Source organism: Melospiza georgiana, chromosome 1 (assembly GCF_028018845.1).
Source record: "Melospiza georgiana isolate bMelGeo1 chromosome 1, bMelGeo1.pri, whole genome shotgun sequence".
NCBI lineage: Eukaryota > Metazoa > Chordata > Aves > Passeriformes > Passerellidae > Melospiza > Melospiza georgiana.
Genome location: NC_080430.1, coordinates 141,714,730 through 141,740,665, shown reverse-complemented (window position 1 = coordinate 141,740,665; position 25,936 = coordinate 141,714,730). Strand labels below are relative to the sequence as shown.

Here is a 25,936-nt window from a genome sequence, read left to right as displayed (position 1 = left end):
TGCCCCTCCTCCCAAGTATTTCTCACCCCAAATTGCATTATGCACTGAAGTTCCAGGAGGACCATATTCCATCACAGATCATTGGCATTTTTTAAGATACAGTAACTGTAGCTCCTCAGGGATGAGAACAGAGGAGCTGTGGTCTTGGTAAGAGACTTTGAGATGCAAAGAGCAGCACACAGAATCACAGAATCACAGAATCACAGAATTTTCAAGACTGGAAGAGACCTATAAGATCATCTAGTCCAGCCGATGTTCTAACTGTTCAACTAGATCATGGCAGCAAGTGCCACATCCAGTCTTTTTTTGAATTCTTCAAGGGATGATGCCTCCACCACCTCACTGGGTAAATGATTCCAGTTTCTGACCACTCTTTCTGTGAAGTATTTCCTTCTTACTTCTAACTTACATCTACCTTGACGCAACTTGAGACTGTGTCCTCTTGTTCTATCCGTTGTCGCCCGGAGAAAGAGGCCGACCCCCAGCTCACTACAGCCACCCTTCAGGAAGTTGTAGAGAGTGATGAGGTCACCCCTTAGTCTCCTTTTCTCCAGGCTGAACAACCCCAGCTCCCTCAGTCGCTCTTCATATGGCTTGTGTTCCAAGCCCTTTATTAGTTTCGTTGCTCTCCTCTGGACATGCTCAAGTAACTCGACGTCACGATGCCATCCACAGTCCTGTGGCAGCCTAGCTGGGTTTCAGTCTCAGTCTCTTTCTGTATTAGTTCTGAGAATTTCCCATGCCTGCTCCAAGTGCAGGTGGTTTCTGAAAACCTTTTAGCTGATGCTAATGACTGGTGTGCTTATTCTTTAATTGTTGATTGTTGTAGTTTGTTGATAGGATTTCAGTGGCTTATTCCTAGAGAAAACCATAATCCCTTGTAGAAAAGAGCTCCATTCACTTGGGAGCCAAAGAACTGAGGCACAAGGATGTGGTTTAATGTTTCATTGTCCAACTCTTTTCATCACCCTTCCTGCATATACAGTCCTGTTTCCTTTACCCCTTGCAATACAAGGGGTGGTGTCATGTGAGCTCTTCCCTCCCTTCCAGTGCCTCAGTGAGCAATCTGTCTGCTTCAGGTGGTTTTCTTTTGCCTGTAGATGAGCCAGGAAATAGGTGTACAGCCAAGCCTCATCCCATGTCTGCCACTCTCCTGCTGAGTAGTCTTGCAAATGACTTTAGGTAGAGTGAGGCAGTGTGAGGCTGAGCTTGGGCTTTGAAACCAGGCATTCTGGATATCGCCATTGGCCTGTCCCGTTGAAAAGGTTGCAAACTAAAGGATTCCCCAAAACAAAGACTTTTATAATGATCTGATGCCTTTTGGTGTACAGCCCAGCCACAGGAGTTACAGCAAGTTCTAAGCTGAATGCGTGCCTGAGTTTGTTCGTTTTGAAAGCTCTTGGTATTGTCCAGTGAAGAATGAAAAGGGTGAACTGAAACTTTGCAAGTGATTGCAGCTCTGCTCTTCAAGATAAATCCTGGAGATCTTAGAAGATCCTCAAAGGTCTTCTCTTAGGGAGAAAACAGTAGGCATTGCAAATCCAGTTTTCACTGGCACTAGGATCTCTGTGACTTGTTCAAAGAGAAAAAGTAATATAGGTAGAAATCGAGTGCAATGCTGAGAACTGTCTGTGACTTACTGCATGACTTTGAGGAAGGCAGTTTAACTTGCCTGTGTCAGTTTAGCCATCTGTAAAAGAGGTACAATCATACACAGCATAATAATTTCCCTCTCAGTGAGTGCCATTTTCAGTCTACCCTGTACTTCTTAATGATTTGTGTGCCTGCTGAAATAACAGCATCCTCTAAAACCGTAATACCCTGTATTTTTCACATAATCACTAGCGGCTGAAATATTTGTTCTGACACTTGAGATTACTCATGTAAATAGAAAAATTATAACAGGCTGGCAATGCCAGACACCTTGAATTCCATCTGAGTGTGTGGGTGATGGGAGAGGGATCTATAAATACTGACAGAGGCAGGGAAACAAGCATGAGCAGCACACAAGAAATTCTGAATCAACTTATTCCTGACATATAGGTAAAAGATTTTAAAGTGTAATGTCAGTTTTGGGTAGGAGAAGGCCCTTAGGAATCTAAGTGTTACAGTTCCATTGAAGAAATGTATTTTGCTCCATTTCTCTGCTTTACATGAAGTTACATTTTTCTGTTGTACCTTTGAGTGGGGTTACGTACTCCATTTGACTAAACTACATAATTTTTCCTTTTTCAATTTTTTTCTTTCCTTTTTTTTTTTTTTTTTTTTTTTTTGGGTTAAACTTAGAACACATTCAGCTTTGGAGACAAGCAGAAGCTCCAGTTTGGTTATCAGTGAGTGACTCACAGGTCCTACAATGCTTTTTCTCAAAATGTGACTGCTAATTTCCATGTTCAGCTCCCAAATTGCCAGTTTCAGATGTTTTCCACTTCCATTGTGAAAGATCTGCGTAGTTCTAATTGCAGAGTTCAGTGTCACATAACAATGTAGCAAATGAGCTGTGTCACATTTTACTTAAAAATGTAGTAGGTTAGGCAGCTACAGTCTTTAGGTTTTGGCAGTAGTTTTTTTCAGTTTGCAGTTTATTTGATATGAGATATTTGTGCAATGTAGCTGCTTCTTGTTCTTCATTGAGTCCTGTTTCTTTTGAGTACAAGCTCTTCAAGATAGCATCAGTGTCTCCTAGATAAAGCTATAAGCATCTTCTTTTTAACCAAACTTGTACTTCTGGGATTTACAAGCTAAAATTTGTTTTTCAGATTATGAAGAGATGTATATGCCTTTATTTTGCTGCAGTACGTAAAGTTTTTGAAAGATAGATTAATAGCTTATGGGACCTTGACTCTAGAATTCATGCAGTTATTGTTAGTGACATATCAAAACTCTGAACTGAATACATCCAATTGATTGAAACAGAAACTTTGAAATTTAAAATAAACTAAATTACTTGAAGGAAACTGTAGGACATTCAGCATAGTAGGTATGTAATGGACATTCTAATGGAAAGTATTGAGAAACACCCAATGGAAACAGTCTGCCATTATTATTATTATTATTATTATTATTATTATTATTATTATTATTATTATTACTACTACTACTACTACTACTACTACTACTACTACTACTACTGCTACTACTTCTACAGTTTGAAAATTTTCTGTACCAGGTTACTGACAATCTGTGACTGCTTGTAATCAATTCATCTGCTTAAGTGCTGGTGTCACATATTCAGCCTCCAGTTCCATTGTTGATTCCATTATGTGCATGACATAAGTTTGTGTCTGATTAATTTCTGTTAATCTTTTTTGAACAGAAATACAGAAAATCTCACCCCAGCACTGAAATTCATCCTGCATTCCTCAAGCATGCATGCTGTTAACTTCAAACATGAACTTTATTATCAGACCATGGAAGTTGAGCTCACAAAGGAGCTGAAGGGGGATGGTCAGCAGTGACCAGCTCCAGGTGACCGCAGAGAGAAGTGACTGCAGGTGAAGCTTTCAGGCTGTCTGCTGCAGGCTGGGGGGGCCTGAGCTGTGTGCTCTGCTCGTGCTGCTCCATGTGCAGTACAAAATCATAGCTCGTGGAGGAATGAAAAGGAAATTATTATTTAGAGGCTTTACAGCTGACAAAATTGATACGCTGCATAAGATAAGAAGACATATAAAGCCTTCCCTCCCTAGAAAACATTTATGCTGAGGAAACTCAGAAACTGTTGAAGAAGTGTTTGGTGAAGGGAGACGTCAGGCCTAGGGAATCAGTGGCTGAACCAGCCCACACCACAGGCAAAGTCTCAGGAAAAGAAACTGAGGATAAGTAAGGGAGGAGTTTTTGGTGTTACACAGAAGCAGGGGATAGCCTGGGAATGTAATCTCCATTATGAGTGTAAGCTTCACAAGTGCTGAAACCAGAGTGGAGGCCCCTGGTGCGGGTGGGAAGGAGGAAGTGGCCACAGGGGCTGCTCCAGCCAAGACCTGTGCTGGGTTTTCCCCTGCCATTTCTTAACTTCTAAGACATTTTTAGTGGTCAGTTATGTTTTTTGAAGTCTGATGTAGATAACACAGTTTGGCTAATCACTGTGACCTATTCAAGTGGTCAAACCCATGAGGTTTCACAAACTGCATGCTTGCATGGTTTCCTGAGAAGGGCTTATTTAGTCCCATTTTCTCCTGTTTGATGGGGCCAGGACTGCAAATCTCTTGCCTTGTTGACAAAAAAATTCTCTTAACTACATAAAATTGCTTATTGCAAGGTACTTTGAAGGTACTGCCTTCATTTGTTGAGTGCAAGTGTGTGATGGTGCTTATATCCCTACTTAACATAGCTTCACCTTTCCAATAAAAGCAGCTGCAAATTTAAAAGCACACTGTGAAGTATTCTTTATATTTTTAAAATGCAGTTGTTGATCTTTTAAATCCAGCCTATTTGTACCCGACTGAAAACTCAAACTTGAAGCCTGATTGCTTACTAGCTACACTTAGGGCCAATTGCTAAGGTGCTCCTTTCAGGTAAACTTTATCTTAAAGATGTCTTTGTCTTCTGGATCCTTCTGAAGTTATTCTTTTGAAATATTCTTTCTTGTATTCCACATAAGAAGTATAATAAGTGCAATATATTTTAAGAAGGATTTAAAACAGTCCCTTATGATTTAAATCCAAGCCTGTCTCTTTAAGAGATGAATAGACAATTCAGTGAATTCAATGGAATTGTTTTAAAAACAGCAGAAAAGCACAGTCTTACTACAGGGTGAGAAATGGCAAAAGCATTAAGGAGATTTTTACTCTTACAAGGTGTTTATTTTAACTAATTTCTATCTTCTCCCAGAGGTGGAAATCTGATGCTTTTGGCAGATCAAGAGGTTTGCTATTTCACATCCATTTCAGCATGGGGGAAAGCAGATGATGTTAATGGATAATACTTGTCCGAGCGTAGTAACAGATGTTTCTGTAGGAAATGTAGTGGAAACACTGACAAGCAGGATTGTTGACTGCTTTTTGGTTTATGCCCAGATTAAAGCTGCTGAGGGGATCATGTGATGTGTCTTCATAGATGGTCTGATTCATAAATTCTTTTCTTTGGGTCGTAGTTTTGATGATGGCAGCAGCAGCTCATCTCATTTTTATACAGTGCTTCACTGTAAGGCATGCACTTGGCTTGAGTTTAGAGGAAGTTTGATCTCTCACATAAAGCCTAGCAGGCAAATGCTGGTATTATGTTGGAGGACACTGTGCTTTTCTCCTGCGAAGGGGAATTCCTTGATCAAGTGTCTTCAATCAGATTCGGGTATGTTGCTCCCTTTACTTTCGTACTGTAAACCTACACATCCTGTCCTCATTCCTGTAGTAACAAAAGAGCTTTCCTCAGGCTTGCTGGCTTCCCCTCAGTGGTCTTTGTCCTCCCTCCTAGGAAACAGTTTGAGTGTGTCAGAAGAGTCCCAGTTCCTCAGAAAGGCGTCTGGCCAAAAACCTGACCAAGTTGGGCTGTAGTATTTCTCTCATTAAAAGCCTGCTTCTTCCCCCCAGAAAGTCATCTGTGAACAGTAACAAAGCATTCATTGTGGAGTCCTTGGACTTGGCAGAAGCACAAATAAATGAAGTGCTTTTTTGGAAGCTACATTCCCTGTCTTGCAGATCAAAAAATAAATCCAAACTGTTTCAATGTGTATCAGTGGATTAATTCATTTGATTGCCACTTCCCTTCCTCTTCTCTTTGTGGGGAGGGGCACTCCGGAGATTGGAATTTTAATTGCTTGACCACAGTTTCTTATTAGTGGTGCAGCGAAAGGGTATGGATCATTAATTAGTACTGAATATAAGGATCTCTGAAGTTGAGCTATAGCATCAAACAAATGAGTTCAGACAACTCCTGACTAAACTTACAGTCTATAAGTAAATTAAGTTAAAATAATGAAGGTATTAGATTTTTTTCCTGAGTCCCTGCATGTTGTTTTCTGTGTTTGCAGTATTCTTAGGGTCTTAAAGATTGTGGCATTTTAATATAAATACATATTTAATATTTGTATATATGTTAGACATATGTACGTACTCCAAAGATATATTTGTTAGACATATGTATATACTCCAAAGATATATATGTGTATATGTGCCAATAAAATAGTTATTCATAATTTAAAATTGTTATGCAATGGCATGCTTTATTTATTTTTATTACTATTTTGAGGTTTTAATTCATTAGGTAGTTTCATCGGCAGTATATAAACCCAGTGATTTTGATAGTCGCTTTCTTTTTCAGTCAGTACTTGAATTTGTGCCACTAGATCCAAAAGAAATCCAGCTCTTGAGTGTAATGCTCTGAAAACAAAGTATTATTCACTTTATTACTTTAAAGTCCAATAGACTATATAATCTTTTTTCTGGTTTTAAAACTTGATGATGGAAGTGAATTGTATAACTGCAGTTTAACTTTGCTCTATCCATGATTCTCAGATAGTGCAGTGTGGAATAGGAATATGCCTGTAATAGATACTGGTATCAACTTGTTTTCTGCTATGAGCGTTAAGAAGTGGCTAGTGAACAGGCTGCAGAATGTAAAAGTGTAGGGTCATCCTAAATTGCTATGTATGTAGTAGGGTTGCTGGTGCATTGTTATAAAACAGCATGTTCTGCAGTATTTGCACCCAGAATTTAGAGGTAAATAGGAAATAGTTGCTGATAAAACTTATGAGTCATCTGAACAATGTGTGCCTGATCTCAGCTAAATTCATAAATTGGGCTTTGGTTATGGACATGTAATTACAGATGTTGGTGAAATAAATGGAAAGCAGTGGCTTTGAAGTTTAAGGAACAGCAAAAAATTATATAAATGGATCAAGTTATGCCACCTGTTCCACTCCCATATTATATTTGTGCTTTTATATGTATCCATTTTGGGGCTTTTAAAATATGAATCATACCTGAATTGCAACAGCCATAAAGTCTGGGCTGTAAAACCCAGCAGAATTCAGCCATGAATCCAGAGACCTGTGCTTGTGTTTAGTAGGAAGTGGGATGTTATTAGTAGAAGCTAGAAAAATGTGGGGTTTTTTGGGGTTTTTTTTTGGTTTTTTTTACAGAAAGCATATATTTACTTCATTTTTTCATTCTACTGTGGAATTTCATATGAAGATGGTGTTAGCAGTTTATTAGTGCATTAGGAGCTCTTTGTTCATATCCCTGGGACTGAGCAACCATCTTCTGTTGAGATGTAGTAGAAGCTAGATGTCTGTGAGTTCAGAAGTTGGAAGGAATTTTCATAGGATGTACTTCCTCAAGGTAGTTTCTTGGCTTTTGCTGTGTTTGAGGCTCAGTTTCTGGAAAGAGGATGGTGTTTCTGCTCTCCCCCTATTCGTGCTTCCTTTTTCATGGGACTTTATGAAGGACTGCAGCTGTCTGCCATGAATTCACCGGTACATCCCATGGAAACTTGGCTTTTGGGACATGGAAAGGCTGCCTCTTTTCTTCTGTCCTGTCTCTGGGGAATTAAATTCTCATTTTGTGTTCTGCTTAAGGTTCCAGCCAAAGTTTTTACTTCAGCTTCCTTCCTCTCCCTGCCCCTCTCTCCTCCTCTTAATTAAAATATGCCAGGGTTGAATGGATATAACTGCAACTGGAAGGACAAAAATAGCACAGAAGAAATAAAGATTCAGTTGAGACCTGGACCTTTATTTGGAATCACATTTGCTGGAATGTCATTGTACCAGTGTTCAAAAACTGACTGGATTACTTTTTTCAACAGAGCAATCATTAATCTCTGATTTTAAAGGGAACAAAATTTTGTTTGAAGTTGAACGTGATTTTCACAGCTTCAGCTGTTCCGCCCATGGAAATTAATGACAAGGTCGTGTTCAGTGTTAACAGGAATAGATTCACACATCTGTATCTGTTCTGTTCTTGGCTTCCCTAAGGCTGTGAGTACATCCAAACTGAGATGGCAGCTGCTGAAACCAGTATCTCTATGACACTGGCAACAACTGCTTATTTTCAGCACCTTTGAAAATCATGTAATTTTTGGAGTCCGCAAAGATGAGCACTGGTTTGAGGAGTTAGGTGACACCGCTTTTTAGATAATGGACTTTAGGTAGATATCTAAAAAGTTTTTAAAAATCAATCTCAACTCTTTTTGCCTGAAATAGTTTCTGGAAGCCTGGCAGAGTTCTTTGCCAACTCTTCCTAAGAAGGGAATGAATTAATTTAAGAATATACTCAGAATATGGTCGGACAAGGAACTAAAAACAACAGTGTTCAGTGGACTGCCTTTCTGATAAATCACAAATGGTCCTTCCCAAAAAGGAATATCCTAAACAGAGAAATCCTCGTGATTGAAGTTAACGTATTTTTTTTAAAAGGATAAAATGAACAATGGCAACATGGGCACTAAGGTGTTTTAGAGAAAAAGAGCAATAGGTGCTCACAGAGCCTGGACTCTAGATTTGTACTGGTTTCTCTCTTGGTAATTTTTTTATGAAATGCCTTGAAATAGTGCTGCTGAAGCTAATCAGCTGTTCTGTAGTTTTGATAATAGGAACACTGTTGTTCTTCTCCACTCTTCTGAATACTTCTCTTGCTTTCATTTTGAACTGAAAACCTTCCGTTGACTTTCCCTAATTTAACGTGGTTCACCGCAATGCCCTTTTGTAATTTACCCACCTTTTTGTTATTCAGTCATTCCCAGCTTCTTCAGCTGAGCTGACATGATGATCTGCACCATTTCCTTGAAATGTTCTCCCACAGCATTTTAATAACTCCCCCAAGCAAGTTCACAATGCCCAGGCCCTTTCAGATGGTGTCACTGCTGTTTGAGTTGTGGGGACAATTGAGTGGCAGCAGCCAGTGATGCAGCCACAGCTGTGTGCTGGGGGAATATTGGCTTAACCAGGGCACTTAAATGGGGTGTCTTGTCTGAGTTCCATCAGGTTTATGAAGGGGAAGGAGGCTTTGACTGGCAGACTTGTCAAGTCCATCAATAGCAAAAGCAACCATGAGCTTAAACTATGAAAATGATTAAAAAACAAGAGAAAAATGTTGCAGTATTTGCCTGCATAAAGAGGGGAATATGAAGCATATGTGTAAAAAAGGTATAACGCAATAAGATAATTTAATATAGTAAGATAATTTCAGAATCCTACATTCACTTTTCTTATCCGTTCTGGAAAAAAGCCTGTAACAGGCTGAGATCTAATCTGACACCTTCACTCTCTCAAAAGGCTCAAATTCCATTTAATTTCCCCAAGAGAAGGCTAAGAAGTGATTGGTTTTTGTTTGCTCCATATATATATATATATATATATATATATATATATATATATATATATATGTAGATTAGACAAAACTGCTTCCCAGCAAGCGGAAATAATTGTTGAGATTAGTGGTGGAGCACTGACAAGTGTGAACCAGAAGCGCAGAAGCGAGATGTGAGTTGGAATCACTGGAAGTATTGCTGGGACATTTTAGATAGGGGAATAACAGGGTCACTGTCACTTGGTTGAATGTCTTTCTTTAAATATCCCTGTACCTCAGACTGCTCATGGCTTCTGTGTGAAGCAATTGTTGCATGACTGATTACCCACTGTCACAGAAAGGTGGGATGGCTCTCCTGGCCCTGCACTGTATGGCTGTATGTTCTTACGTTGCTAATTCTGTTTTTCTCCCTCATTTTACTCATAGCACCATACTGATACTGGCAGCAGGCACATCTGCATCTTCTGTATTTGCACAGCTTCCCATGCTGGGATGCTTGGTGAGCAGAATTAATGGACAGCATCGAGGGTTAACACCAGTCCAGAGAACTCACACGAGCATGCAACTCCAGAATATTCATTTATTTACTGTTTTCCATCTCTTTTTCTCTCTTCCACAGTGAAATACATGAGAGAAGCAACCCCCTATGTGAAGAAAGGCTCCCCCGTGTCAGAGATCGGCTGGGAGACGCCTCCGCCCGAGTCCCCGCGCCTGGGCTGCGCCTCGGCTGAGCCCACGGCGCAGCTCTCGCTCTCCATCCACAGGGACAGGAAGACAATTCCCCTCAAGATGTGCTACGTGACGCGCAACCTGACGGTGCCAGACCCCGAAAACAGGTGAGTGGGGATTGCCTGGGGCTGGGATTTCACTTGCATCTTGAATGGTTGCTGCCATTTGCTGCACTGGGGTTGGTGAGCAGCACCGGGGCTCTGGCCACACAATTCAGCAAGGGGAGCCAGCAGCTTTGGGAAGGGTGGGTGGTGTTGACAGAGCCACATGAGGTGTGGCTCAGCTTTTGGGTTATGCTAGAGGAACCTCAATGCAGCAATCCAGCACTTTTGTTGGAAATAAAATCTCGGGGGGTTGTTTTCATCCTGATCAAGTGTCTGCTTTTGAAGGAAAAGACACTGTACACACTAATTGGTAACATCCTCCAGGCTGCCTAAATCTGATTCCACTAAATTGCATTTTCTTTCCTTTTTTAAATGAATATTGTTTTAAGAATGGTCTGGTTTGAGTATTCAGTTCTGGACATTAAAGTCAAGAAGAGGAGAAAAGTTCCACTTACACGGCATTAATGGGGAGTTTTTGTGACTTGTTTTTTTTCTTAATGTTAAAAATAGGATGAGGTTTTACCAGCCCTTATTTATAACATATGTGGAACAGCTGCACTGCACCAGCACACTCCCTGATTCCTTCTCTAACAGCTGCTAATAAAAAAGGGAGCAGTCAAGTCAGTGATACAGACTAATTCTCCATCCAAATAATGGCCTTTTCATTTTTCTGCAGTGCTCAGAAGCTGGTGTAATGCCTTTGATTCTCAGCATTTACATATAGGCATAAACAAAAGTTACATTTTCATTTGCAGAAAAGGATAAGGAGAAGTGGGAAGAGAAGAAAGTGGCTTGGGAAGGATGTAATCTCTGTAATCGCTTGCACTGCAATTTAGAAACTTTATTAGTATCTGTATTGTTTTCCATCTTTCCTTTTTATATTTGTCTGACCTTTTGATTTTCCCCCTCTATACTTTATTGTTTAGTATGACTTTACATTGCCTTGGCTCTTCATCCCACGTAGTGGTTGCCCATAGTCAGCGTAACTGACTGCTGACTGTAAAAATAACGCTAGCAGTCCTTCTCAGCTTAGATCTAGATGTTTATTGATATTGGCCACTCTTTTCCCACATATGTCTGCATAGTTTAAGGTTTGACAGCCGTATCACCTGTCTGAGAGTTTGTCTTTCTCTCTGCCATGGTGTGTATTTTAAAAATATTCATACAGGTTGCATTTTTGGAATCAGTACAATGTATTGATACTTTGCCTGCATTGACTTTATTTTCTCATATTTTTCCCCTTTCTTTTTTGATTTTATTGTAGTTTTCACCTTCTGTCGCTCTCCTGGCTCTCAGTTGGTTTGAGAGCCAGGACTGACTCAGAGGGACACACACTCATTGCTCATGGTACCTCTGCAATGGAGCTGACTTTTTTGAAGTATGCTACATGTGTGTGTTTTCTTCAGTGTTACTAGGAAGTAATGTGTGGGAGACTCGTATTGCTTGTTATCATGGTTTTCATTTTGTGTTGCTGTCATTTCCTGTGGAAAGAGTGACTTCTGATTTTTACTGTAGTCCAGCACAGTGCAGTCTGAGATGGATTTTTCCATCCAAGCATGCAGTACCTCAACGTCGTGGTAGCTGCTATGTTGTAGTAGCACCCCATGGATTAGCATCTTTACTGGTTTCAGTGTTTTTTAACAATTCTGAACACTGGAACTCATATTTCCCAGTATTAATGCTATTACAATGTAGTGACCCTTTCTTACTGGAATGCCTTCCAAGATAGTAATCCGATTCCAGAACAATAATTTTGTCTTTGCTCACAGCAGAGCCTAAGCCACGTCCTTACATGCTTACAACACTTCTGTTTCATAACCCAGTGAACTGACACACATAGATTTTGTAACTGATGGTGTCACTTTGCTGGATGGCCTTAAGAGAGCTCTGCTGGCAGGATGCCAAAGCATATGTTGGCCATTAAAGGGCTCCTTTGGACTATAACTGAGCTAATTTTCGTTTAAGAGCAAGTGTGGACATGGAAAGCCTGAGTTTTCCAGTGCAGTGATTTCTTCGCTGCAGGCTGGGGATAATGTCAGCAGCCTTCTGGGACCAGGATGAACTGATTTGATGGCCAGCATGAGAAAATACCTATGTTAAGGGACCCAAAAGGAAATACTTGCTTGTTGGCACTGAATTATCTCCAATTATTAGAAAGCTGCAGTGAAATGTGGATTTAATGGGCATGGAGGATTGTTTTTCCCATTAGAGCTGGTAGCCCTGCATAGGACTTTTTTCTTCTCATGGACGACTGACCTCAGTTCAGAGATTCTCAAGTCTGTGTCTACTCTCAGATGTTTTGGTGAACTTGTTATTTTGGAACAGAAGTGATGTCTGTTGCTTTTACAGCCAGCAGTTCTCAGATGTCTCCTTCACCTGATCTGCCTGTGGGTTCATTCTGGAGGAGATCTTTTCTGTTACCTGATAAAAAAAGTTGTAAGATGCCAAGGAGAAGACCCTTAATACAAATCAATACCAAAATTAGTGTGTAGGATTTTTTTTTATGATAAAAGCATGGCAAGAGGAGAAAAGATGTAGAGCATCTATGCCATTTTTCTCTTGGTGCAGGGCTTGTTATATTTTAGGCTGGAAGAAACTGGTTAAAATAACTGCTACTAAAATCAGTTGTTTGCTGTGTTTTCACTGATAAGTGAAAGTGACCTTTTTGGGGGCAGCAGTAAAGGTTAATGTCAGGCCTCACTGAGGAGCATCCCCTCCTAATGAAGGAACATGGAAATGATCATGGCTAGTAATGCAAATAAACAGAAAATCTTCTGCAGTGTAGAAAGCTTTTCATCAATTTCTGGTGATGATGGTAAGGAACAGGAGAAAAAAAATGTCTCTCAGGTGAAATTTTTTCTGTTGGTGCTTTTAAAATCTTGGGATATAATACAAAGGTACTTCTGTACACAGCACAAGAGACACAACATTCCCTGGAGAAATGAGACAATGCTATGTGGGTAGCAAAGGTTTTCTCATCTGCTCTTGAAGTCACCCTAAAATTCTGCTTGCACATCTTTCAGCCAAACGCAGCAGGTGTGGGCCTGGTCCTGTCAGCACGCATCATGTTCTTCCAGTGTCAGGAGTCCAGAGCAGTGTGAATCTCACAGGGAACTTCAGCAGGGTCCAGCCTTAATGACTGGGTTATTCATTGGCATGATTTGGCCCTCTGATGGGAAAGGTTTGCTTTGGTCTGGAAGCTAGGAAAAATGGACTGAGATGGATTCCCAGCAGTGAACTTTTCCTATCACTGTCCATTTCAGGATTGGACTAATTGCAATCAGAAGATAAAATTGATCATGTACATTCTGTAGGTGTGTGTTGGGTTTGCATGGCCAGGTTCTGGTAGCAGAGAAGCTACAGAGGTGGCCTCTGTGAGAAGCTGTCAGGAACTTCCTCCGTGTCCTACAGTGCCAATGGCAGCCAGCTCCAAGGTGGGCCCACTGCTGGTCAAAGCTGTTGGGAATTGTAGTAACACCTCTGTGATAACAGATTTAAAAAGGAAAATAAGAAAGTTGCTTTGCAAATGTAATTGTGGCCAGATAAGATTAGAGTGAGAATATGTGAAAGAAACAGCCCTGCAGCCACCAAGGTTGGTGAGGAAGGAGGGGCAGGAGATGCTCCAGGTGCCAGAGCAGAGATTCCCCTGCAGCCCCTGGTGCAGCCCAAGGTGAGGCAGCTGTGCCCCTGCAGCCCATGGAGGATCACAGGGATGCAGAGACCCACCTGCAGCTCGGGGAGGATCACAGAGATGCAGAGACCCACCTGCAGCCCGTGGAGGAGCCAGTGCCAGAGCAGGTGGATGCCCAAAACAGTCTGTTATGGGAAATCTGTTGTGTGGGAAATCTGTGCTGAAGCAGGTTCCTGGCAGGGACCTGTGGAGAGAGGAGCCCATCCTGGAGCAGGTTTGGTGGCAGGACTTGTGACCCCGTGGGGGATCCATGCAGGAACAGCCTGATCCTGAAGGACTGCACCCTGTGGAAAGGGAGCCACACTGGAGCAGTTCATGAAGATCTGCAGCCCATGGGATGGACTCACATTGGAGAAGTTCATGAAGGACTGCATGAGAGGAGCCCCACACTGGAGCAAGGGAAGGACTCCTGTCCCTGAGCAGCAGCAGAAACAACCTGTGATGAACTGTGCAGCCCCCATTCCCTGTCTCCTTGTGCCACTGGAGAGCCTGGGAAGGAAGGGGGTGGGGGGGAGAAGGTGTTTTTAAGATTTATTTTCTCAGTAATCTCAGTTATTTTGTAAGTAATGCATTCAATTAATTTCTTGAAGTTGGAGCCTGTTTTGTCTGTGATAGTATTTGGTGAGTGATTGCTCCTGGTCTTTATCTCAGCTTAGGAACTTGTTATATTTTCTGTCCCCTCTCCACTAGTGGAGGGGAGTGATAGAGTAACTTTGCTGGGTGCCTGGGATTCAGGGTTGACCTACTACAAGATGGCAGAGGAACTGGCTGGTATCTATTCATTCTGGACTCTGCACAGTGAGCTGCATTTGGGAATTGCCTGAGCTTCCCAAGACATCAAGCAAGTGCAGAACAGGACAGACTGAGACATTTACTCCAAGGGCAGCAATAGATTCAAGCAGCTTCACTACTTTGAGGTGTTTTTGTTTGAGTTTTTTTTTGTTTTTTTTTTTTTGCATTGGGAAATACTGATTCATTGAATGAAGTATTCCCAATATCTGTTGTGAAGCCATTGCTCCCCAAACTTCCTTTTGCACACATTTTTAAATAATAATTTCTTCTTACATTATTTAATAACAACAATGTCAGTAAAGCACAGTAATAGTGTCAGTGAGATTTAACATTTTGAACTGTAGTTGGTGTATAAGTAACTTATGCAGCATGAAATAGCAGTAAGATTCTAAAATGACGTTTCAAAATCTTAAATATAAAACAAATTCTAGTGAATTTGCATGTATTTACTTTTGTTACAATAAGACATGAAAACAACAGTTTAAGCTTTTTTAAAGAAAAAACTGAATTTCAAACAGATTTAATATGACATAGTAGAAACAAGTCCTTGCATCAAAAAAAACTTGAGTCATGAATGCTCACAACAAATATTAGGCATAAGCAGAAGATTGTAAAAATGCAGTAAAAAGACAAACATCTTGAAGTAGGTGAGGGAATGAAAGACCAAGCAGCTCCTGTACCTCTTTGAGTTCCTGCTTATATAATTTAAGGGGAACTGAGGGGATAGGGAGGCAAGTATTAGGCAGTAGAGAAGGTTCTGGATATCTCCTTGATGAAAACATGGTCTGGCTCATGCCCCCAGCCTGCCTCTCTCCTGTTTGGTGAACAGGACCATGCCTTGGTTCTGCCAGCTATCAGCAGGCTCTGATGTGCAGATTCTCCTCCAAGAGCAGTGTGCCTTAGGGGTGCACCCTTGCAGCCTGGGGTTTTCTCTGCTGTTGGGGGAATGGTTTCCCTGAGTCACTTAAGTTTGGGGCTCACAGAGGGCAGGGCTGTGCCACAGAGGGCAGGGCTGTGCCACAGAGTGACCAGAGATGAGTTACAGCCACTCTTGGAGAGCACAGGCCACACATCCCTTGTTTCCTGCCTCTTAGGAGGTGGTTTGACAGCCCTGAGCATAGTCAGTGGCACTGGCAGCAGCAAGCCCAGGTGGGGTTAGTGCTGGGCAAAGGCTGAGCCCTGCACCAAGGAGGAAGGAGGCGATGCCCATTTCCAGCACTGTGCTGGCAATGCTGACACGCTGGAGCTGTGTCACTCCTGGGTGGACATCCACAGCTCTGTAGGGCTTCCTGGGGAGGTGGGAATTTATTTCCCTAGTGCACAGTACAGATTTAGCTGGACTGGGCTCTGGTTTAGGAAACTGGGGCCTTTTTTCTGTTCCTATATGTTGTAGGTAGGCAAGGAAGGACAAAGAATTTATGTCTGCATGGGGGATAGAGCATGGATAAAGATACAGAATGGGTGCATTACCAGTATTAAAAGTTGTCCTCCACATCTCCTCAAGGAATTTGTGCTTTGCTCCCTGTGTTGTTATTGAGCTGCTCTCTGGCTGTAGAGCCTCTGTGAAATGCACAGACCATACTTAATTCATAGTGTTGTTGTGAGCTACAGCTTGAGCTCCTTGGATGAAAGGCACATAGCAGTTAATTATCATTATTGGTACAGACATGTTGTACTGTATGAATATCAATAAGTCCTTTGAAGAAGTCATTGAGCATGCTTGAGTCAGTCTGATTTATATCAAGAATTTTTGTTAGCATTTGGGTTTTTTTTCCTGGTGGGCTGTGTTTATTATCTCCTTAGATTACTATATCAACAATCCAACATTAAAGTAAAGCAACTTGAAAGAGTATAATTCAAATCCAGAAAAGAACAAAAGTGCCGATAATCAGGGTGAAACTCTGGTTGACTCTCCCCTCATCCTTAAATCACCCTGTTGTGCTATTACAGTGTGCTTGATCTGTTACAGCCTGGCCCACAAAAGGCTGTGAATTTAAAGTCATGATGAACATGTGTTTTTAACCTTAGCTTCCAACTATTTTACTGTAATGGATTCAAATCCAGCTTTTGTGTGAAGCTGGATGTGTCTTGTTGTGTTCCTGTTCTGTAACTGCTGATCTGCTTACAAAACCTGCTCTTTATGGGAAGAGATGAACAAGTAAGCAGCACCTGAGTTTGTCTACTGTTGCCTCTTTCAAGCTGAGAGAACTTAGGTAATTCAGTTAAAAAGGCATTGGCTGCATCCTCTTTAGTACTCTGAGAGTAGGAGAGGGAAGAATTTGGGGTATGGACAGCAGGAGTGGAGTTGTGGGGTGGGTCATGGGGAAGGCCTCCTTTTCCTCCTCAATACCCTGCATGGCTGTGACCCTTCTCAGTAGCCAGGGTCACTGCATTCAGGGCTAGGGTTGCCTCATGAGGCACTGTAACTTTGCATTTTTTCTCTCATAACAGTGTTTTGGGGGCAAGTCATTAACTGCTGCAATTAATAATCCATTAACTGCTAGATTTGATAATTAATGGTTCTATAATTTGTTGTCTGACAGTTCTCTGCCATCTACATCATCTGCTTTTTGGGCAGCCCTGCAGTTGCTGGTGCATTTTGCAAGCTGCAGTCATCTATCTTGATCAGGGGAAGTTTTCTAAACCTGTAGGAGCTGGAGCTTTGAAGCTTCTAGACAGAAATAGTGATTTCTAAATTTGTTTTTCATTATGTGAAATAGTTGTTTTCTATAATTTGTGAAACTCCCCACAAGCCAAACAGTTTTAGTCTGGGTCATACCAGCTTTTCTGTTAGCCACAGTTTTTTTCTCATCTTTCTTGAAAGGCCACTGAGATAATACACTTCTGTAGGACTATCCCTCCCATAAAGATGAGCATTTTTGCCTTTTCAAGACAAATCATGAAACTAAAATGAACTTCATTACTTTCTTTTTCATTATTAAATTCTTGTTCTGTTAAGTCCTGTTAAAATAGGTTTCTAATGTCCTAAAGACTGCTGTAGTCTCTGGATAATGGTTTGAGAGCTGAATTACTGGGAGATGTGCCAGGATCTGGGGACACAGTGGAAACCCGTGAGTTTTCCTGCAGGGTGCTTGAGATACCAGTGTAGAACTGGATTGTTACAGCATGTTGTGTCTGATCTCTGCAGGTCCTGGTGAATTTGGGACTAGGCATGTCTCATTTTCTTGAAAAAAAAAAAAAAAAAGAATCTTTTCTCCCTTCCCCATCCTTCTGGGCCATACAGGTGAGCTCCTGGTGTCCTTCCCATCTCCAGTATAAATCTAATAGGAATGGGTAAATCTCTTGCACGTGTAACTCAAAAGCAGTGTCTGTGCATGCATGCATATATGTGATTGTAAATAAAACTTTATGGATATCTGTGTGTATGTGTGAGCTGGACTGAACATGACCTGACAGGAATAAAATGTGTCCCTGTGAGTTGGGTGGTGAGGAAGGATGTGAGTGATGAGGAGGTGGCAGTAACTAAGGCTGGAAGAAAGCTTTTAGCTGGATATTTGATTAACAAGTTTTTAATCAAAGTCTTTATTTCCTGTGAAAATATTTAAATAATGAAAAAAAACCACCGTATGCTGGTGGGGTTTTGTGTTGTATTTTGGGTTTCTTTCAGCCATTGCTTCAGTTAGGGGAATTTTGAAAAAGTCAAAGAATTTGGATTTTTCCAATCAGCTTCAGCTGTAGAGGGTTGAGCTGAGAAATGGAAAAAAGAGCAAAGGAACTGGAAAATAATCAGGTGAAGGGAAACAGGAAAAAAAGGAACTGCCTTGGGAAATGGATGGAGGGAAGAGAGGAGCACAAATTAAGAAAAAGTGATTAAAGAAGAAGCCAACCAGCAAGGCAGAGCAACAAGCCCAGAGAGTGAAGACTGCAGCAGACTTTACTTAACAAAAACTTTTGTAAAAAAGAAAAAAACCAAAACTCTGAGAAGGTGTAGAAAGAGAGATGCTCCAAGAAATGTGTCACAGAGTAAAGGGAAAGGAAGAGCAGTGGGAGTGCTGCAGGGAAGAGGAGAACAAATAGTTAATCATGTTTTTATGTGCATCTGTATGTAAAGGTATATAAGTGCTGACACCCAAGCTTCTGCTAAATAATGTTGAAGAGCAGTTTAAAGACCCTGAGATGTCCCAAAGAAATAATGTTGATGTGCAAGGGTTTCAGTTTCCTGCTATGCTCCCAGTCCCCACAGTCCTTGTGTTATGGCTTGGAGACACTGACACCCTCAAGGCTCTTTTTCCTGCCTGGCTGTTGTCCTGTGCTCAGTGCTGGCCTTTCCCTCCCCTACCAGCCCATCTGCAAATTGGATTTCAGTCTCACAGCTCTGGTCTGGCCTGATCTGCCATTGATTAAGGAGCAGGATTTTCAGCTGGTGTATTTACATCTGCTTTCTCTTGCACCTCGTGTAGCCAGGGGAATGGCAGCAAATGGCAATCACGGTGTGAGCCCTGGTGCTGGGCTGCCATCAGAGGTGCCCCAGCTCAGTGTTGATACATCCTGAGGCTGGTCCTTAGTGCTTAGGTTGTGTGTGAATACTTTGCTATTTTAATAATACCTTCTGCTCACTTCTAGCTTGCTTTCTCCTGTGTTTCTGCTGATGGAAATTCCTCTTTTACTGTAGTAACAGTTTTGCTGAAGTTGCTGCTTCTTCTCATCACTTACACACAGCTTTTCCATCAGACTCCATGTCTATTCAGTGGGAAGATGGGTCTACTGCCAGTTGTGAAAGTGTCAGGAGATGACCCATGCACACTGTCCCCAGAGAAGCTGGCAGTATCTCTGGGACACTGGCTCCCAGGTGAGGCCTCCTCCTACAGCTCTCAGAGGCCAGTAATTGATCCAGAAGGAATTTGTGGCTTTGCAGTCATGGTTGTTTGGCTTTGGTTTTGCTTCACTTGGCAAGTAAGCAGTGATCCCTGGAATTCTTGATCATGGAAGTCAAAAAATAGATCTATAACATAATGAGACATTGAGACATACCCTGCTAGATAAGGCACACCTGCCATTTCTGTCTTCCAGCAAGACTTCCTTCTGTGACAACTCATCTACAAGACAGAGCTGATCTGTCAACAGCCCTACTAATTTTCCCTGTTTCCATATCAGTTTTCACCTGCACTTGTGGATCACATCCTCTTCTTTCCCCTGGGTCCTACTACAGCATTTCCTAACAACAAGAGTGGCATTCCTTTCACAAGACATTAATCCATCTCCAAACCCGTGAACTTATGCAGCAGCATGAGACCCTCCACCCTCTTCTCAATTTGAAGGGGGCATTTCCCACTGTTACCAGCTGCAGCTATATGCTCTTTGCCAAGCCCAGATGCAGCTCCAGCTGCTGAAGGTTTGCTTTGCTGCTGCTGCCTTGAGTTTGCTTCAGGGAGCTCTGGTCAGTGTATTGAATATACCAATCACATCTTCTGCTCTCAAAATTTCAGCATCTTCTAAAGTTAAATTAAATTCCTGACGTCTCTATGAAATAATGCTGTTTGTGGGTTTTTTCCCCAAATAATTTACCCCAACTGCTCCTTGGAACAGCACTTTTGCCATTGTTTCATGCTGATTCTGCTGTGAAGAAGGCTGAACTCTTTATTCCTGGATTACCAATATTCAGTAAAATTAAAACCAGAATATAAAAGAAAAAATCAAGAAAATAAAATAGAAGAGATTTTTTTGGGCACTGTGGTGTAAGAGTCCTGCTCCTTAATATTCATATACATTTAAAAACTATTCAATTACTTTTGTGGTTGCTCTGGGTGGAGAAGGCAGTCTGTGATGTCTCTGCAGGTTGGTCAGCATCTGCATGCAGTGGTGTGAGCAAGTCCCTTGCAGAACCAAATCCTTTTTTTACTTGCATGTGGCACAACTCCTCTGATATCCCTTGTATTAAAGCCCAGCTGGTAGCAAATGGAAATGAAATCAACTGTGACAGCTCATTAGTGATATATACACCCTCTGGTTGGACATCAGTCTAGTCCAGCTCCCAGGAAAGTATCTACATCGTTTGTAGCACTGTAAGCTGAAAGTCACCAAGTAACTGTTAATACAGCAAATACTCTTCTTACAGCAAGGGGACTGAGAGCCTTTCACATAGAAAAATTCCACTTGGTTACCAAGCAGTGCTTGCTTGGTAAAATTGCTTTCACTTCCATTTAGGTTCATCAAATGAAGATGCTTCTTCAGAGAGTATGCTGGGGAATTCACTGCAAGCCTAACAGTCTCTCTCTGGAATATTTTCCTTGCAGACTAAGTCCAAAGTTTCCATTGCTTAATTTTAATGTATTCTGTTCCTGGTTCATCTCCTGATGCAGCACATAGAATTCAAAAGAACCTTAACAGTTTTTCAAAATTTATTTTATAACAAAACCTACAACTTTTCAAATATAAAACAGGTTGTGTTCTTCTAAATCCCCCCATTTCCTGGAAAGGTTCCTATGTTTGTATACTCAGAAAAACCAAAATTATTTACTGTGGTTTCATGTGCAGACAGTGATAGAGGAGAAGTGCAGAGTGAACAGTTTGGCCTTTGATTCATCTTTAAGTTTGCAAAGTCAGTGACAGACTGTTTTGTTCCTCTCTGTGCCAGTGCAAAATCAAAGTAGTGTGATGGACTTGAATAACTCTGGCTCCAGCTTATCATTAACTTCAAGGGATTTACCCCACACTTTAATCAGTTACTGAGTACATAATCTGACCCAGGAAGAGTCATGAAGTGTAACTCAGTGCCTGATTTGGTCCTGAGCCAGTAATGGTGGCAGAAGTACTCTCAAGAGTTTTGATAAAAGGTATTTCTTAGATAATGAACACTCCTACAGAAAGAAGCTTTATCAAAAGTGGAATGAGTATGGTCTTCCAAACATTTGCTTTCAACTCCTTCTGATCCTCTGTGAAGTAGAAAATCTGATGAGAAGAGGAAGGGAGTTTTCCTCTTACGTGCCAGGCTGCAGCATTTGGAAGCACTGGGTTTTGTGTCACCCCCGTGTTCTGCGGGTGGAGAAGGGGATGCTGGAAACACTCCTCAGCTCACTGAGGGTCTTTGAGAAGGAGAGAGAAAATTACTCTTTTATTATAAGGTTTGCCAAATGATCTCTGAGAAAATGTGATATCATTCATATGCATTGCCAAGCTGGAGAGATGCCGCGCATCTTGGCAGGCATCTAGAGCTAACATATAATTCCTTTGGGTTGGTATGGGCTTTATCAGAAACAGCTCCATATGCAGTATTTACATAACTGTGGTGGAGTGTGAGAATAAACACAGCTGTGGCATTGCCCTAAATATTTCAATTCAGTGGGGAATTAAGGGAACTTTATCACTGAACTGCAGATAAACAGAAGTCAGTAAGAGGTGGTCAGTTTAGCAAGGAACAAATCAAAACTATAATGGCTAGACTGCTGGAAGCATTTAAGTGCCTTAGTCTTGGAGTTTACTAAGGTCACTGGTATTTTCTTCTTTTCAGAAAGTATGGAAATGCCATCAGTCAGCTGCTGTACAGAAAGCATCATCCATTTGGACTGGTGAATCAAAGCAGCGTGGGCTGAAAGGCAGAAAAGGAAAGAGTTTATAGGGATGCAGCACTTTCAGCATCTGATTGCAGTCAGAGCCCATGGGCTTCCGGGAAGATTGGAAGTTTATTTTATTATCTCCATCCCAGTTGACTGTGGAGACAGGAGTCCTGGGTTTTTGGTGGAAATCTGCAAGCTTGATTTCCTAAGGTTTTCTAGTCTAGATCTTACAATAATCACCAGTAGCAGAATTGAGTCAGTTGAGGATTTAGACTTTGGGGTGTTGCTGAGGAATGATGCCTGCAGATGTATTTCTGGGAGTGGAAAAGTGCTGTGGATAAATAATAATTTAAGAATAATTTTCAGCATGGTCAAAGCAGCATCCTGTATTGAACTGAGTTTTGAGAAGTGTCAGTAGTATTGTCCAGTCATCTTGTTACTCAGCTCATGGAACAAGGAAGACTTTCTGCAATTGTGGTGCATCAGCATCACACTTTGGTGACTTTGGACAAGCATTCCCAAACTAGCTCCATTACAAGTCACTGAGGGATGAGTATTTTTGCAAGCATGGCTCAGTATGTGTGTATGCATATGTTTACTAGAATTTAGACTTTGGTATCACATTTGAATATGTAGATATTAGAAAGAATATGCATGGTTTAGAACCCCTTATACACAACTGTTGACAACTGTCTAAATGTTCATTATTTTAGGGGATAGAACTCTTGTAGAAATACTTAAATAGTCCCATCAAGGCAAATGCACTTTAATGAAGGCCAGAGTACTAAAATACCTGCTTGTATGTTAATCCACTTGTTTGAAGGAAGAATTTACAAACTAGAGGTAAATAAGTTGCCATTTGCAAGCTCTTTCAGCTCTCAATAATTTATTTTTAAGTCAAAACCTGCTACAACTCTAACTTATAAAGAAGTCACACAAATTTTTTGCTGTTCCTTTGTAGCAGAAAAGCAGCACTTTCTTCTGAGTCTTCAGAGTCTGTGTTCAGCACTTTGTTTACTGCATGATGTGCAGCGAGTTTGTAGGTGGAAGTCCCCTGTAGAAACCACAGGCTTTGTAAAGAGCATTGTTTCACACAATCTGTAGGGTGTGTTAACATTTTTCAAATGCAGCACAGTACTGCTATGTTGTCCAAATAATTTATGTTTTTAAAAGAAGTATTAAAATGGGAGACAGAGGACTGAAAATCCTGATTGCTGCTCCTGGCCTGTTCCCTGCCTTGTCTGGGTTCTTCGCTTTTCCTTTTTTTTGTTGTTGAAATGAGGATGCTGTCACTGACCTCATTTGTGAAATACTGTAAGATCTCCTGCCAAAAACTGTTCTGTAAGTAATAAGCAACATTTCACTGATTACCACAATGTATTTTGAAAATCCAAGCCTGTCTAGCTTGTTTTTGGTGGTGGCTGCCTACAAGAACACACTCCAGCTGCAGTTCAGAGTCACAGTGGGACTCAGCAGTGGGAGAGCTGTGTTTGTGATGGAAAGACGGACTGGAGTATGGTGGCTGTGCATGATTGTAATGATCTGTGGACACAAATGGCTAAATCCTAACCATGAAGGAGATGGCTGTTTCTAGCAGTTCAGAAAAAATGGGAGTGTGATTTGGAACATGTCTATAAATACAGTTTTCTAGTTCACAAGACTGCCATCATGTATCAAGGAATTTTACTTTGGTACTTGAAACTGAAAATTTGGTGCATCCTGGGGTGGCTAAATAAGAACATTAATTTTCAGATAGTGCTGAACTGCAGCAGCTTTACTGAGGAAACATGCATTACTGTGTTGGCTCAGTGCTTCCTGAAAAATCAAACCACTTCTTAAGCTATCCAGTGATTTAGGACCCTGAACAGTTCAGCTGCTGAGTTTGGAAAATCATGACCTTTTCTATATTTAGAACAGTGTCTACGTGGAAACCTCCCCTTCTCAAAATGGACAGGCATGAAACCAGGGATCCTTCCTCTCTGAGCCCCAGAGAGCTGTGCAGATCCAGTCACCCTCTGTTCTGGATTCTGCTCTGGTTTAACCAAATAATTAAAACCTCTTAATTGTTAGTTAAGCTCCCGATTGCTGGATTTTGTAATTGCACAACAAATATTTGCATTACAGTCTGTTTTGAACTTCAACCTGAATAAATTCCACTGAACTAATTAATTTTCTGCTGCAGAAAGGAGTCATTGTGTGTCCCAGAGCCTGGGCAGGCATACACAGGACAGAAGTACATGCTTAGGCTCTGATCCCAGGTTGAATTTGGGAGGGTAGCATTTGGGGCTGTCACTGTACTTTTATAATAAAAAAGCACAAATGTGATACAGAGTTGAGTGATGGGCAATGACCAGGGCTTTGTTTCATAGTTGCTACATAAAGATAAAACAGGCTATTACTTTGTGGGTTATTTACCAGGTGTTCAAGTAAAATGGCCCACAAAGCTATAAAGAGCACACAAAGCCCCATTAATAACTAATAACTTCACTAAGAACAGAGCTGAAATAGCTGCAGCTGCCTGTCAAAGCACTTTTGTTGTTGTTGTTAGCAAAGGTGTTGGCACGGGTCCCATTACCACAATGAACAGGATTCATTTTCCTGAAAACTGTGTTCAGTTGTAATTTTCAAACCGCAGTGGAAACCACAGGATAGTCCAGTAGGAATGTTTTCTTTGAAACAGAACTCATTTCCTTCTACAGGAGTTTGAAAATCTGTGAAAGGTGCCTGCCAGCAGCAATCATATGATTGTTGTTAGCACTTTCTTGTAGCCACTGTTAGCAGGCTCTAAATGGAGCACTGAGGATGCTGGTAGATCCTGGAGAAAGCCAGCTGTGCCAGGCCTGTGTTAATGTGTAGTGGTATCACTGAAACCACAGAGCAATCCTAGGAAAATCCCTCTGTTTGGGATGGGGATGATTTTCATTTATCTCTGCATGGATAAAATAAAACATACTGTAAAACTCTGGTTGTGCCATGATAACCAGCTAAGGAAAGCAGCAGCTTATCCCTGGCTTCTCCACAGTCACCTTCCATGCAGTCTGTGGTTCTGGGCAGTGTCCGTGTCAGTGAATTTATATTCTAAACTCTATGGACATGCTGTATGAGGGGTTGCATCAGCACTGGCAAATCCCATTCTCAAGGATGTTATCATAATGCCAGTAGAGACCTGGCTTCAGTTAAGATGATCCTACTCTGTTCAGATGTTTTAAAGGTAAGTTTTTAGTGCTAGGTCTCAATATTAGTATCCAATTTAACTCATTGCATTCACTAAATGAGGTAATAAATGTAGCTGCCTATTAGTATATGAATGAACATAATGTTTTTCCCCCCATTTTTCTAGAATTATTGAAGTTCATTCACCTGATGCCAAGCACACCGTGGTGCTCAGGAGTAAGGATTCAGCCACAGCCCAGGCCTGGTTCAATGCCATCCACTCCAGTGTCAATGAGCTCATCCCCAGGGTGATTGCAGAGGTCAGAGACCAGCTGGGTAAAACAGGGATTGCTGGAAGTCGAGAGATTAGGCATCTAGGCTGGCTTGCAGAAAAGGTAATGGAAACACTCTTATTTTCATTTCTAAGCTCTCTATATCTTATTCTCTGTTCCTGAATTCAGCCTTGTCTGGAAGTAGAGAGACTAAATGAGATTCTGGGGTTTGATTTACCTTTCCTTGAAGACCTTTCTTTTCTTAACGTGCCAATTTTTGTGCTTTAAAAAATCAAGCAGAAAACTGTTATGTCCCCAGAAGTCTTTGCTTCTACATGCCAATTAACAAAGACTTTCCTGGGAGATCAAAAAGTCTCGTATCAAGTTCAAGGATGGGACATGAGTCACAAAAAGTGACACCAGCCCTTGAGTTCACTTGCTT

The 25,936-nt window shown here is 41.3% G+C and overlaps 1 protein-coding gene across 1 annotated transcript in view; it reads left to right on the top strand.

The window, feature by feature from the left end:
* Nucleotides 1–25,936, top strand: part of SNTB1 (syntrophin beta 1) — a 113,389-nt gene that overhangs the window by 46,033 nt on the left and 41,420 nt on the right. Inside the window, exons 2-3 of the mRNA XM_058039096.1 lie at nucleotides 9,859–10,075; nucleotides 25,410–25,617. Coding sequence (XP_057895079.1) covers nucleotides 9,859–10,075; nucleotides 25,410–25,617 — 425 coding nt within the window. The remainder of the gene's footprint in view (nucleotides 1–9,858; nucleotides 10,076–25,409; nucleotides 25,618–25,936) is intronic.